This window comes from Electrona antarctica (assembly GCF_951216825.1).
Source record: "Electrona antarctica genome assembly, chromosome: 19".
NCBI lineage: Eukaryota > Metazoa > Chordata > Actinopteri > Myctophiformes > Myctophidae > Electrona > Electrona antarctica.
The window spans coordinates 26,283,803-26,300,562 of record NC_136800.1 but is presented as its reverse complement, the minus strand read 5'-3'; the positions used below and the strand labels follow the sequence as shown (position 1 = coordinate 26,300,562).

Genomic DNA, 16,760 nt, shown 5'->3' with positions numbered 1-16,760 from the left:
TCTCTCTCTCTGTCTCTCTCACACTAGCCGGCTCTGGTGTGCGTGTGTGCGCGCACGTGTGTGTCAGTGTGTGTGTGTTTATTCCTCTTATTTGACCTTGAGGTTGCATTGTGTGCGTGCTTGCGTGTGTGCGTGTGTGTGTGTGTGTGCATGCATGTCGCTTTACGTCAAGTCACAAGAATCATTGCAGTGGTAACAGATATTCGTTGCACCTCGGTGCTTGTGTGTGATATATGTCCAGTTAAAGCACCATTCTGTCGCAGGTAGTTGCATGTTGTAAGGAGGTGCATGGCGAATCATTGGTGTGGTTTGGCCATAACTCTGACCGTATGGGTCCTTTTGGTTCCATTTGTATACTGTCAGTGTTACAGGGTCAATTTTGATCTCCCTGATCTGGACAAGAAGCAGACACAATGGAATCATTACCCGGTCACACCGTGTTTGTAACATGTATATACAGTATGATGGGAGATAATGTAATGTGTTCTAACCTCTCCTACTGTATGTCAGAAGAGGTTAGACATATCCCCAAGGTGTCACTGGAAGGTGGCTATCACGTGTCACTGGAAGGTGGCTAGCAGTCACCTCTTAATTCTATACTACGTTAGTTCCACTGATCAAATGCAGAACATCATTGATTGATTGAGCAGTAAACCAAGCATGTTCTGTATGCATGTGGCCCACCCATATCTCCACTGAACCATGGCCTGGTGCGGCCGTGTTCAGATATGCATGTGGCCCACCCATATCTCCACTGAACCATGGCCTGGTGCGGCCGTGTTCAGATATGCATGTGGCCCACCCATATCTCCACTGAACCATGGCCTGGTGCGGCCGTGTTCAGATGACAAGTAGATGGGTTTGCCGTGCACGCACTTTCGAATGTTCCAGCGGGCCCTGATCCAGAAAAAGGTCAAGAACCACTGCCATTGAATGACTTCAAGGAGAGTGCCAACCCTCGATCAGCGTCAGGATACTATATTGGCAACAGTTAAAAGCACATTATAGCCAATTCAAAGTGCCAAAATGAATTAATCACAAAAAAAGGCTCTTGTCTCTATTGTGGTCATTTTATGAAACGAATAACACCCAACCGACTGTACAACTATAAAAGAAATCACACCCGTGTGAAGTGAGGGGCGCTCTTATCATTATACATCTTCATACATCATCTCATGAACAACTGAATTTATGTGATGGTTAGCTTTAAAACAAACATTGAAATAAAACAAACATTAAAAAAGAAAGCTGAATTATCCTTTAAATCAACTGTACGCTATGTAAATAGATGAATTAATCCTGGCAGGCAGTGGGTTACCACTTTCACAAAAAGACTAAATCAGAAATGGCAAAAGAAATGCCAGATCTACAAGCTTACCACATTTTGCTACTTTTGTGTGACACTGTAGTATGATGCATGCTTAAAAAATAATACAAATTACAAAGTGAAATAATGGAGATAAGAGGTTTGTGCCCAACCGAAACAATTTGTCACTGTGACACCATATAGGTCATCCTTTGTCTCGGGTGTAATATTGGACTCTGGTCATTTGAGTATGAAATTCGAAATTCGAGTATGAAATGAGAAATTGTAATTGGTGTGAAAAGTGTGCAGGACAGAGATACAGAGATATAGATGGTTGTGGAATAGTGTCTTCATTTCATTGCTAATGTTTAGTTATTTCTTTTTTTTGTATTATTATCATTATGTCTGGTGAATGTTTAACTCATTACACCCCCCCCCCCCCCCCCCCCCCACACACACACACACTCACACACACACACTCACACACACACACACACACACACACACACACACACACACACACACACACACACACACACACACACACACACACACACACACACACGCACACGCACACAACAATCCAACTGACAAGCAGTCAAAAAAAGAAAGAAAGAGATGCCTCTACTAAATCTGGTTTTGCTCTAGGTACCACCTACAGGTCTGTTATGGACATTTTTGTACACTATGGTTCAATTTGTACACTCGGTTGGGATTTCACTGTTCAGTCCCAAGAGTTGAAAATCACAGTGATTGGCTCCGACTCTTTGCTTAAAGCAAACATAACAAGTCCATATAGACTTGATGTCACATCTGTACGTTGTGCACATGAACAAATTCCAAACGCTGTCCCCAAACCACGATTTTCTGTCCTTTTCCAGGTACGTCCGATCGCGTACGAAACACGACATCGACATGCGTATTGGGATCCACTCGGGCTCGGTGCTGTGCGGTGTGCTGGGACTGAGGAAGTGGCAGTTTGACGTCTGGTCGTGGGACGTGGACATCGCCAACAAGCTGGAGTCCGGAGGAATCCCCGGGTGAGTCCACAAACAACCGACACTAGTGGTGTTCGTTGTTGAACAACATCGGCAAGGATGTTGTTCCTAGATAAAGATTATTTCTATTTCATCTTTCAGACACTTCTGGGGCCATTTTAAGGTCTACTCAGGGTTTTGTGTGCACTACAGACAGACTTGATTGGATATTTAGATATTTTATAAGATCCTTCTGGTGACTGATATTGTCCTTTTAAGGAATGTTAGACTCATGAAACACACATCCCTGCTTCTGGTGACTGATATTGTCTAATGTCTAATGCATGAAGGGACCATCTTTTTTCCAATTACTTTTTTCTCCTCACCCATGAGAATGACAATATCAGTCAACAGTGCAATGTAACACTGGTGTTTTTACATCTATAGTGTAATGTACTGTGTGTTCAATTATACGCCTCCCCATGGATTTTGGAGCTATTGTATATTATGTGAAACTGACACATAGAGAACATATCTTCTCATCCGGTGCAATGGGGCGGTGCCGGACCTTGTGTATACTCTGTGGACATGAATTAATTAAGCAATTGATCAACTTAATTAGCTGCTTGATAAAAAAAACAATGACTGTTGAAATTACCTGAGGCCTCTGTGGTAATAGGAGTGTAAACTTCTAAGCAGGGTGCTGATACAAGGTCACACAAGGTCACTGTGTTGCTCAGTGGGTGGCTTGAGCACAATGCTGACGGAGAACAAAGAGAGCGACACACAGCTGGAGTGGGACTGTGTTCGTAATGAGCAATCATTTCACTTTCACAAAAGTTCAGTAAATGCTGCTTTCACACAGGCTGATGCAAATACACCATTCATTGCATGAAGATACACACGAAAGATACATTTGGCAGTGACATTAGTGAGGACCAATAATAAAGTTGAAAATGAGTGAAGTGGTTAAAGATACATCTGACTACAAAGCTACAAAAACGTTGTAACGTTGTAGCTAGATTCAACTTCAGGTAGGCCTACAAAGATGCAAAGCTACACATATGTTGTGTAGCTTTGTATCTTTGAATCTTTTGCATCTGCCAGTGACAGTGTGAATGCAGCAGTCAGCTACTGTATGTTGTGTTCACACCGGCAGCTACAAATCTACAGGCTACCATTCAATGGAACGGATGTTCATGTCAATGGAAGCCACCGACATGAAGATACAAAGCTACAGGCTACCATTCATTATCAATGGAAGCCACCGACATGAAGATACAAAGCTACAGGCTACCATTCATTATCAATGGAAGCCAGCAACATGAAGATTGAAGATACAAAGCTACAGGCTACAATTCATTATCAATGGAAGCCAGCAACATGAAGATACAAAGCTACAAGCTACCAATCATTGTCAATGGAAGCCAGCGATGTGAAGATACAAAATGACGGCCAATGTTTGTAGCTTGCTACAACATCTACAAAGCTTATATTATCCAAGTTGAGCTGTCTTCATCAACTGCATGGGAAGCTACAAGAAACCACCAAGTGTCCTTCTCTCTTCATACAATGTCTGCTTGTAATGGGGGAGAAAATACATTATTTCCAACCATTTGATCAATCCGTTGCAAGGTTCTTTTTGTGGCTTTCGCCTTTATTTAATATTTTTTATGGAGGGACAGACAGTAGGCTGACAGGAAATGGGGATAGAGATGGGGGGAAGACATGCAGTAAGGGCCGTCTGGATCGGGAGTCGAACCCGCGGCACACTGCCAGACTGGATTACCAGCAGAGGTGCCTGAACCACTGAGCCATGGCCCAGGCCTGCAAGTTCTTTTTTTTTAACCCGGCCTGGGCTTTATTTTCCTTCATTTTCTCGCTCTCCGGATGCATGCTTGATGACGTCAACAAGTGTGTTGATCAACACTTCAACAGCGACACGGCAACAGATGAGCATGAATGAATGCCATGGATCCCATGTCAGTCTTTGCTTAGGAGCAAACACCAAATAGTAGAAATGTAACAACACCTTGAGATGAGATTTTCTGAAAAAACCTATGTTTCTATATCAGGGGTGCTCAAACTATTTCATGTCAAGGTGCTCCAGAATTATATGTATTTGGCCGCCAACCCCCCATCTCAAAATATGTTGTTCCAGGGACCCCCCAGAAGCAAAGATTTTTCAAAAATAGCAGATCTCCAAGCTTGTAGCGCAGAAAGCTTGTAGATCTGCTATTTTTCAATAGCATAATTATAAGTTAACACCAAAATGGCTGCATAACAGTCCACAAATCCCATATATGACATAACAATTTGCCAGCAGATGTCACTGTTGAGGGATTTTGCCTGTTTTCGTTGCAGTTCAAAAGGCTTCAGAACACACAGAGAAAAAACAGAAGGCCACAGAAAATCGTCTGAATGTTCAACGTTCAGGTTGTGTGGGTGTATTTGAGGTCATAAAACCTAAAAGAAAAACAAAAAAATGAATGAAAACGAAACCTTTAAATTAAATTAAATAACTAACATTAAAGCCTGCAGGTAAAATATCCCTGGTCAGGAATGGCTTTTGCTCAATACAATATTAGTCATGAACTTGGAAGGAACTTACATTAGTGGAGCTTCCTCTTGTGGCATAACCACCCACACCTCTGACCTTGATGAAGTCGTTTGGCAGATCAGCACTGCGTTGTTGATTATTCTGTGAGCCATGCTCAGTTTAATCTGCAATACTCTTTCCTCCACTCTGACCTATCTAAGGCTATGAAAATGAAATCCAGGTCCAGTTCACTAGGTCGGTTTGAGTGGTTGAAGCAATATTTCATGCCTTTCATGCCTGGTAGAAATGTCCCGATATGAACAAGTAATGTCAGGATTATTATTGTAATTACTAATTAATGATATTAATTAATTATTATTATTTGATAATACAAAAAATAACCAAGCAAATATTCTGGGCAGAATGCTCATAAAAAATTACTATGGTCATTCAGGGCTAGCTCATTGTGCATTTCTCCTAATATTATTGTCCACTCATTTTGTATGTCCGTGGAACTGTAGAAAATTGCTTTCGCACACCTACAGATAAAGCATATGAACAGATGCGTAGGCCAGTGCGCATCAATACTAAAAATTAAAGATACGTCCACACACTGATTATCTGCTCGGTACAAGAGTATTATGTTAATTGAGCGTGTCTGTAGCAAAAAAAGAAAAAGTAATTTAGACAAAAATGTCCACCACATTCCAGCATGGCGATGACCCTCTGCTTGTGGCGTATCTTGCAGGAGAATCCACATCTCCAAGGCGGCTCTGGACTGTCTGAACGGGGACTACGAGGTGGAGGAAGGACACGGCAAGGACCGCAACGACTTCCTGCGACGGCACAACATCGAGACGTACCTCATCAAGCAGCCCGACGACCAGAGGTACGTAGAGTGGACAGAACTTTAAAATGACCAGAGGTACGTAGAGTGGACAGAACTTTAAAATGACCAGAGGTACGTAGAGTGGACAGAACTTTAAAATGACCAGAGGTACGTAGAGTGGACAGAACTTTAAAATGACCAGAGGTACGTAGAGTGGACAGAACTTTAAAATGACCAGAGGTATGTAGAGTGGACAGAACTTTAAAATGACCAGAGGTACGTAGAGTGGACAGAACTTTAAAATGACCAGAGGTACATAGAGTGGACAGAACTTTAAAATGACCAGAGGTACGTAGAGTGGACAGAACTTTAAAATGACCAGAGGTATGTAGAGTGGACAGAACTTTAAAATGACCAGAGGTACTGTATGTAGAGTGGACAGAACTTTAAAATGACCAGAGGTAATGTATGTAGAGTGGACATAACTTTAAAATGACCAGAGGTACGTAGAGTGGACAGAACTTTAAAATGACCAGAGGTACGTAGAGTGGACAGAACTTTAAAATGACCAGAGGTACTGTATGTAGAGTGGACAGAACTTTAAAATGACCAGAGGTAATGTATGTAGAGTGGACAGAACTTTAAAATGACCAGAGGTATGTAGAGTGGACAGAACTTTAAAATGACCAGAGGTATGTAGAGTGGACAGAACTTTAAAATGACCAGAGGTATGTAGAGTGGACAGAACTTTAAAATGACCAGAGGTATGTAGAGTGGACAGAACTTTAAAATGACCAGAGGTACGTAGAGTGGACAGAACTTTAAAATGACCAGAGGTACGTAGAGTGGACAGAACTTTAAAATGACCAGAGGTATGTAGAGTGGACAGAACTTTAAAATGACCAGAGGTATGTAGAGTGGACAGAACTTTAAAATGACCAGAGGTATGTAGAGTGGACAGAACTTTAAAATGACCAGAGGTATGTAGAGTGGACAGAACTTTAAAATGACCAGAGGTATGTAGAGTGGACAGAACTTTAAAATACTGGCCTAAACAAACACTAAGGGCTCTATTTTCATCAATGCTAAACACCTAATTCCTAAACTACGTTGCCTTTTCTTACTATTATAATACATTTTTGAATAGTTAATAGTAAAAAGGGCAACGTAGTCCTAAACAAACATTAAAGTCCATAGACTTGGCCGGGGATGGGGAATTTATACAAACATTAAAATCCATAGATATGGCTGGCCTATGACGTACCCTATTGTGCTGAATATAATACGTTTTTTTCTAATGGAAATATCCTAAAAACGGGGTCGTATTATAAACAGGGACTAGACTATTTGGTCTAGTCCCTGTCTAGTCCCTGTCGTTTTATAATCAGAGTCTATATATTCGGCACAATATGGTAATTTCGGAAAGCAAGTTAGAATATCTAGACATAAGAGGTTTGTGCAGCGGAATGCAACTGGGTAAATGTCATTAATTGCATTCCTCCCCACCTGTGTGGAGGACAGCCTCCTGTCTCTTCCAGAGGACATCATGAAGGAGTCGTGCACCTCGGCGGACCGCCGGGCCAGCAGCGCCACGTTCAACGAAGCCTCCTGGAGCCCCGAGCTTCCCTTCGACAACATCGTGGGCAAGCACCATGTGAGTTCAAACCCTGTCCGCTCATCTGCATGTGTTTGTCGCACTGAAGCCAAAAATGGCCTTCGTAGCCTGTTAAGACTGGGAAAGTATCTGTGTCATTTTAGATTTTTGCTAAAACGCATTGTTTTATACTTTGGCTATTTAAACAAACAGGAAGCGCACACCAGTAGTGGGGAGGTGCTGACCGCAGGAGATAACAAGTTGCCTTCTTCAGGGAATGGTTCCCTGAAGAAGGCAACTTGTTGCTGTGCGGCCTCTCCCCTTTTTCAGTCATACTTTGGCTATTAAAAAAATAAAAGATAAGCCCACAGTGCATCACTTCGTGCCGCATGTCCAAAACTGGACAAAACTCTGTGACGCACTGCAAACTTGTAGATCTGCTATTTTGGAAAAATCTTAAAATGTGTGCAAATCGTTCAATATATGTTTTTAAAGCATACTTTTTAACTCAAAGTTTTGGTTCTGGGGTCCCTGGAACAACGTATTTTGAGATGGGTGTCGGCGGCCAAATACATATCATTTTGGGGTACTTTGACATTAAATCGTTTGAGCACCACTGACATAAACATACGTTTTTTTAGAAAACTGTTGGGATTTAAGACATTTATAGAATCGGTCTCAGGACAGGTCTTAATGGGTTAACAACGTGAACATCAGCATCCCTGGGTGGTTGCAGGTAGTGTTGTGTCGGTCATGAACGAACGGCTCAAATGAACCAGTTATTTTTGGTGAACGAAATGAACTAGGTCACTTCCCGAAAAGATCCGTTCAGTCCGTTCAGTTGCAAATGCGATGTTTGAGAGGCGCTAGCCCCTCCTATGCCCAGCTTTGTGTGTTTGTGTATCCCATAATGATGATTTGATTGGCTGGGCAATGTGTGGACCCCATAGCGATGATTTGATTGCCTGAGCACGGAATGTGATGTATGATGATGTATGATAATAAGAGTGCCGCTCACTTCACACAAGTGTGATTTTCTTTTAAATTATTATTGGCTGAAGAGAGACTGTTCATCATTCCTCTTTGCTCATTGGACTGTATTGTGCGAGCTGGAGGGCGGACTCTCCCGCAGAAACAGGCAGAGGAGGAGAAGGAGGTGGCTGGCTGGCTGACTGACTGACTGACTGACTGACTGACTGACTGACTGACTGGCTGACTGGCTGGCTGACTGGCTGACTGACTGACTGGCTGACTGACTGACTGACTGACTGACTGACTGACTGACTGGCTGGCTGACTGGCTGACTGACTGACTGACTGACTGACTGACTGACTGACTGCGAACGAAGAGGGAAAGAGGATTATCATTCACTCTCTGAACAAAGTGCTATGACCGGTCCCAGTTGGTCCGTGAGTCAAACTATCCTGGGTGTAACAGCAGGGCGGAGAAGAACTGCTGAGGTGTAATATATTCTAGTATAGCATGGTTGCCAAGAAGAAGTGATTAGCTTGTATTGGTGTTGTTTTTGGCAGTGAGACGCCCTCTCACACGTTGGAGGATAAATTATGTTTAGCTCCTGTCAACTCAACTAAAATACTGCATCCCTGTTCAGGGAGTGGACGCCAGGCCACTGATTAGATGCCATTTAATGTACACTGGATACATTAATTTTGCTCCGAAACAGTAACCGGCCATAAATACTTACTGAAACTAGATAAACACTGTTGTTTAAAGATACCACAGTAAAAACTGTAAAAAGATAATAAAATATTAGGATTAATTTTGCAATTGTTTAAGCAGGCAAAACTTCATATACTGTAGGGCTGAAGGAAATCAACACTCAGGCGCTGCAGTGGCTCAGAGGGAGCCACGGAATGGTTCCCGGTTCAATCCACCTGGGTTAGTGTCAAAGAGTCATTGAGCAAGACACTGAACCCAAAACTGCTCCCGATGAGCAGGTTGGTGCCTTGCATAGATTCCTCCGACATTGGTGTGTGAAGGAGTAAATGGCTGTGTGAATGGATGTGTGAATGAATACAAAATATAAATATAAAATGTACAATTTTACCAAAAATGATAAAACACAAAAAAGTGAACAGTCAAACAGTCAGGAGGTAACTATATTCTTATAGTTGTATTTTTTTATGCTTGAAATGACAGCAATGCGTGTGTGTGTGCACGCACGCACGCACGCACGCACGCACGCACGCACGCTTTTGTGTGAAACTCTTGTATGATGAAGCAGGGCATTAATATACAGAAAATAAATAGAAAACATATAAAGTTGACATTTCTGCCCGACAGCAACAATACAGTACTGCTGTTGTACAAAGAGGGCATAATGTGTGTTACATACATTATACATACATACATACATACATACATACATACATACATACATACATACATACATACATACATACATACATACATACATACATACATACATTCCAATATCTACTGTAGCACACCAGTTATACGTTTCACACAATTCCCTTCGGCAATGAAGAACACAGGCCACACAAGTAAACTATGATAAAACTATGTGCAAGCCAACAATGTTGTTATAAAAGTGTCAGACAGTAAACCTTATTTTGTATTTTTATTCTGGTAGAGACTCTTGGCAGAGACGTTGCTTTTGAAACGACCCATTAAACTTCACAGAGGAATAAAAAAACGACAGCTCTTCTAGTTGTGTGATGGACTCCTGGAACAGAGCGGGGTTCCCTAGTGGGGACTGCCCCATAGAGCTATAAAGGATAAAGACCGAACCGGAGCGTTAGCCCTATTTCTAACAAAAACGCTGCTTATCAACTATCAACTTATCAATATTGACTATTAATGCATGAATCGATAATTCACATCCCTATTTGGGATAGTGTTAGTAATGGTCGGACTAATGCCACTCTACCTTTCTAGTACTGACTGTCTGACTTACTGGCAGAGCAGCAGGGGACAGCTTTGGGCACAGGATTTTGTCGACTAAAACTACGCCAAATAAAGTTTGTCGACTACCTTTTTTCACTGGGGTAAACTGAATTAAAACAAAAATAAAATCTATGCTATGACGACTAAAACTATGATAAATATATTGACAATTTTGTCAACAAAAATGTTAGGGAGGGACTTGTTGACAAGAGAACTTAATAATTTTATGTTTGGTTGTGCTCTGAAAATAGCCGATAGATCTGTTATTTTCAGTCAATCTTTCCCCCTAGGATACAGTAAACTTGAGAGAATATCCGCTTCCATTGTAGGACGGATTTAAAATAACTTTATTCTTGACGTTTAACTACTTATGGGTAGCCCGTTTAGCACCAGCAACCATATATATGGGGGGGAACATTCACCAAAAATATCAGATCACAATCTTGGAGATCTGCTATTTTTGGAGAAGAGATCTATGTAGATTGTGGTTAAACTGGGGTGATATTGATAAATTCCAGATATCATAGAAGTGAAAATATAGCATTTGAGAAACCCCGCTCTGGGCATCCCAGTCCTGGACAGTGGTGGGCAGTATGTGAGTCAAAGTATATAGACACCCCTGGTCAAATATTATTCAACTACAAGTGAAAGTTGTTCAGTCAAATTTCTACTTGAGTTAATGCACTCGAATACTTGCTTACAACAAATATGAATTATTCAATATGCATCGTTGTCGTGAATGTATCGCTCAGCTTTTAGAACTGCTATTTTTTAATGGAGAAAGTATGAAATAGAGCTTAATTGGTTAATGCATGTTTTGTAATATTAATCTAAGTAACTGGTGACTAAAGTTTTCAAATAATTGTAGTGGCGTAAAAAGTATTCTCCGAGTTGCAGTGGGGTCAAGTAAAGTATTGATACACTCAAGTAAAGCCAGTGTGAGTATTTCACGTCTGCTATACAAATACAAAACCGGTACATACATCCATCCATGCATCTTCAACCGCTTATCCAAATTCGGGGCGCGGGGGCAACAGCTCCACCAGAGAACTCCAGACTTCCCTCTCCAGGGCAACATTAGTGACTTTGCCATGGTCTGCACCGGGGTGTCCTCCCAGTGGGACGTGCATCGAGGACCTCCCTAGGGAGACGCTCGAGAGGCATCCTAACCAGATGCCCGTAACCACCTAAGCTGGCTCCTTTAGCTACTGTATACTACTAGTCTCTCTCGTGTGACTGAACTTCTCACCCTATCTCTAAAGGATGCCAGCCAACTCATCAACTCATCAACTCAGCGAAAACTCATTTCGGCCGCTTGTATTCGCAACCTTATTCTTTCGGTCATGACTCACACTTCATGACCATAGGTGAGAGTAGGAACGAAGATTGCTAGACAGAGAGCTTTGCTTTCTGGCTCTGCTCTCTTTTCGTCACAACAGTGCGGTACAGCGACTGCAATACCACCCCTGCCACTCCGATATCCCGGCTGATCTCCTTCTCGGTCCTCCCCTCACTCGTGAACAAGACCACGAAATACTTGAACTCCTTCACCTGGGCTAATGTCTCATTCCTACTGCACAATCCATTGGTTTCCTGCTGAGAACCATGGCCTCAGATTTGGAGATGCTGATCCTCATCCCAGCCTACCATACACTCGACTGCGAACCGGTCCAGTGAGAGCTGAAGGTCTTGGACTGATGGTGCCATCAGGACCACATCATCTGCAAAAAGCAGTGATGCAACCCTTAGCTCGCCAAGCCGTATACCCTCTCCTCCATGACTTCGCCTCAATATTCGTCCATAAAAATCACAAACAGACCCTAGCGGAGGCCGACCCCCACCGTAAACGAATCCGACTTACTCCCGAGCACCCGGACTGGCCGGACACAGCTCTTGCTTTGGGTGCACAGAGATTAAATGGCCCTTGCAAGGTCCCCCTCACCCCATACTCCCGCAGCACCTCCAACAGAACCTCTCAGGGGACCCAGTCATATGCCTTCTCCAAATCCACAAAACACATGTAGACCGGATATGCATACTCCCAGGCCTTCACCAGGATCCCTGCAGGAGTATACATCTGGTCAGTTGTTCCACGGCCAGGACGGAATCTACATTGCTCCTTTTGAATCTGAGGTTTGACTATCGGCCGGACCCTCCTTTCCCAAAACTACTCATAGAACCAAATGGACCCGTAATTACGGATCCATTTGTTTCAGTGTGAAGACTTATAGACCTGTAAGGGTCCATTTGGTCCAACAGCCAAAAGTCATCACAAAAAAAGTAATTACTTTTTCGTTTCACGCACACACGCACGCACACACGCACACACATGCACACACACACACAATCGGATTTCACCCAGGCGTGCAGAACAAAGTAATGACAGCCATTGAAAAGTGAGTTAGCTATAGTGGCAGCGAGGAATAGCATTAAAACTCATAATTAGTTCATGAAAAGGTAATGCACAATGATGGCTTTAGTTTGCAGTCTAGGTTTGTCTACTATTAAGGCAGTTTGAAAGTTTGTGCAAATGTGAGGGAACTCTGTGGAACTCTGTGGACCGTTTAGATTTGAAAACGGACTAACGTGTGGTCTTAACAAGTCCATCAGCTCAGGATCACAATCAGCGTTCTTGTTGTTCTAAACATATTTCTCATCAAAATATATTGCAGTACAGCAATACATGCTGGCAACTTGAGGTACTCAAAACAAAAAATAGATTTCGTATTTTTTAAATATTACTAAAAAGGAGAAGTTGGGAACTTCTCCTTTGGTCCACCAAAACCAGGGATGTGGGCAGGGAAACAAACCTACTGTACCTTCTATGACCCCGCATCATGAAGGTACTGAAAGACCCACCCACCTCAGACATCAGCAACATTATGAAAATTGCAAAAATATAATCGTCCGGGTGAAGAATCACCCAAGTTTAGTGTTCTAGGGTTAATCTTATTCCGTCATATTCAAGGGCTTTTGGATAGAAATGAAACAGACTCCTGTCACTTTCAGTTAGAGCACTGCAGAGGCTGTCTGTGAGCAGCTGGTGTTTTTTTTACTCTCGTTAATGCATTAAGGAAGGCAATTATGTTTATGCACTGTCAAATATGTCTACAACTCTACATATATTCTAAGATAGCATCTTCAAGGACTTTCCACAACAGAACACCCCATGTTATGCCCATATATTGCCAGACAATGATAGACAGATATACAGTAGAAAGCTCCTATGGGCATAAAGGGATACAGACAGACAGACAGACAGACAGACAGACAGACAGACAGACAGGCAGGCAGGCAGGCAGGCAGGCAGGCAGGCAGGCAGGCAGGCAGGCAGGCAGGCAGGCAGGCAGGCAGGCAGGCAGGCAGGCAGGCAGGCAGGCAGGCAGGCAGGCAGGCAGGCAGGCAGGCAGGCAGGCAGGCAGGCAGGCAGGCAGGCAGGCAGGCAGGCAGGCAGGCAGGCAGGCAGGCAGGCAGGCAGGCAGGCAGGCAGGCAGGCAGGCAGGCAGGCAGGCAGGCAGGCAGGCAGGCAGGCAGGCAGGCAGGCAGGCAGGCAGGCAGGCAGGCAGGCAGGCAGGCAGGCAGGCAGGCAGGCAGGCAGGCAGGCAGGCAGGCAGGCAGGCAGGCAGGCAGGCAGGCAGGCAGGCAGGCAGGCAGGCAGGCAGGCAGGCAGGCAGGCAGGCAGGCAGGCAGGCAGGCAGGCAGGCAGGCAGGCAGGCAGGCAGGCAGGCAGGCAGGCAGGCAGGCAGGCAGGCAGGCAGGCAGGCAGGCAGGCAGGCAGGCAGGCAGGCAGGCAGGCAGGCAGGCAGGCAGGCAGGCAGGCAGGCAGGCAGGCAGGCAGGCAGGCAGGCAGGCAGGCAGGCAGGCAGGCAGGCAGGCAGGCAGGCAGGCAGGCAGGCAGGCAGGCAGGCACATACAGAGATCTCCATATGGGCATAAAAGGGACACAGACAGACGGTTAAAACGGGTGTGACAACAGATAATGGGTATTGCATTCCGTGGCCAAACGCATATCATTGTGACATCACAGGCTCCATGTCTTAACTAGTACAGCGGATTACCAAAAAATTGTGCACTTTTTCAAAAAAGCATGAAACTTTTACCATAGTTAGATGATACCATGAGGTGTATTTTCAGATGTGGAGTCAAGTCAGATTTGACCCCTGAGGCCCGGTAGAGCATAATATGTGACCAATACCCATAACATCCTATATAAGGCAAAAAAGTCCAAATTTCATCATTCTTTAAGTAGCATGTGACATATGAAACTAGGGTGATTTCATGATGCTGAATCCATTCCAAGCATTAGTTTTGCAAAAAAAACACTCATTGGGCTAAAAACGGCCAATGCCGTCATCACAAATTGATGATGCCAGCACATTTGGGCAAGTGGGCATGGCCGTTTTAAGCCCAATGAGTGTTTTTTTGCAAAACTAATGCTTGGAATGGATTCAGAATCATGCAAACACCCTAGTTTCATATGTCACATGCTACTTAAAGAATGATGAAATTTGGACTTTTTTGCCTTATATAGGATGTTATGGGTATTGGTCACATATTATGCTCTACCGGGCCTCAGGGGTCAAATCTGACTTGACTCCACATCTGAAAATACACCTCATGATATCATCTAACTATGGTAGAAGTTTCATGCTTTTTTGAAAAAGTGCACAATACCTCTTGTATTGGGGTATAAGCCGCTGTACTAAACATGGCTCAGGCTGACACGGATCTCCATTGTGGAGTAAGGATAGCTCATCGTGACCACCAGACAATATAAAAGAAAAGGTCATTCTTAATTAATACCAGGCGATATCCACCTCTGATGTATTCATATCGACATCGCAGACCCCCGGGCTTGAATGCTCTCCAAGAAGTTTATTTTGAGAACCTGTTGTCACTGATGCGCATCCCTGGATCACAAGAGAGACATCTCTGACCACACAGTAGGGAGTCAACCCTCCCCCTTTTAACAGTTGCATTGGACTCTGCAACCAGCACTAACTTGAACAACACTGTCAGCTGTATAATGGCACAGCAAGGAGTTCAACGGAACCTGGGGAAGGTCTCATGTTCCTGTTTGGATCCACTGAAGGATCCAGTGACTGTCCACTGTGGACAGCACCACTACAGTAGGTGTATTGAGGGATATTGCACTCAGGGTGATCAAAAAATAACTCTGAGATTCAGCTGTCCGAAGTGCATATTCACGTTCGTCCCAATACCTGTTCCGGGGAAAATAAATCTGCATTGGCTTTGCATGAGCTATACTGAACAATCACTGCTAATGCTGGACCTGGAGATGTTGGCGTGTGATTTCTGCTGTGTAGACTTGTCTTCTGTGTCTGGTCACTTACTGTGACGCTCGTGTCCAGCATCACTATCAATCTCCTGCTTTTAAGGAACACACGCTGGTCAAAGGCTCCACCAAGTTGTCAGGGTCGATTTGTGGTAAATGTTAAATGGACTGCATTTATACCTTTCTAGTCTTTACGACCCTTCAGAGCACTTTACAATGCACTTCACAGTTCACACACCCATTCACACACCAATGGTGGAGGAAACCATTCATGACACAAACCTGCTCATCGGTAGCAGTTAGCGCTTCAGTTTCTTTCATACGCAGCCAAGGAGGGAGCTGGGGAACAAACCTCATTATGACGAGCTGTCCCCAGGTCCCCTTATGAGGTGGATATCCCAGATCTGTCCCCAGGTCCCCTTATGAGGTGGATATCCCAGATCTGTCCCCAGGTCCCCTTATGAGGTGGATATCCCAGATTTGTCGCTGCCCTCATATAATTGCTGGCAGAAACCTCTTATCTCCATATCCTCTCTCTCTCTCTCTCTCTCTCTCTCTCTCTCTCTCTCTCTCTCTCTCTCTCTCTCTCTCTGTTATAATTAATGCCCTACTTGATCCAATGTACCTCGAAATGTGACACAAATCGACACATTTTGAGCTTGTAGATCTGCTACTTTTGCCATTATTTCACTTGAATCCTGAAAAGTCACAGTTTTGGACATGTGAGGTTGTCCAAAACCATTGCTGTAGTCCCACCCCTTTTCTTGTGGGAAGAACTTGACCTGCCTGCCTTATGTTTGACCTCCTGACAGTCTTTGTTTTCATTCTTTCATTCTTTCTTTATTTCCCATGGATAAATTTCAAACTTGACACTTATATTGTGAACGGTTCCCAAACAGTGGGCCGGGGCCCATTTGTGGGTCGCAGGTCCATGTTCATGGGTAAATAATGACGACGGCAGCTTTATAAAACTCATGGATTAATGTTCTCTCAGTCGCCACGACTGATTCCAGTCATTTTGAGCTTGTAAATTGTCTATTTTCAGTTACCATTTTTATTTTAGAGCATTTGATGTGGTCAAACTAGCAATACTATGTTCTGAAGCATCTTCAATAAAATCTGTAATAGTCTCGAACTCTCGATATCTCAAAGGTTTAAAGTCTCAATCTGTGATTTCTTTAACCTGGTTGACAGCAGGGATAATATTACTAAAACAGCAACAGAGGTGAAAGGTCAGAAATAGCACAATATATCGTTCAAGGTACGACGTACGGTCGTACCTTGTAGTGTC

At 43.6% G+C, this 16,760-nt stretch overlaps 1 protein-coding gene across 1 annotated transcript in view; it reads left to right on the top strand.

Moving 5' to 3' along the window:
• The window catches only part of adcy8 (adenylate cyclase 8 (brain)), a gene marked incomplete at both ends in the record, with an annotated part of 127,913 nt that overhangs the window by 66,344 nt on the left and 44,809 nt on the right, over positions 1-16,760 (top strand). The window contains 3 exons of the mRNA XM_079529275.1: positions 2,188-2,346; positions 5,571-5,711; positions 7,173-7,305. Coding sequence (XP_079385401.1) covers positions 2,188-2,346; positions 5,571-5,711; positions 7,173-7,305 — 433 coding nt within the window. The remainder of the gene's footprint in view (positions 1-2,187; positions 2,347-5,570; positions 5,712-7,172; positions 7,306-16,760) is intronic.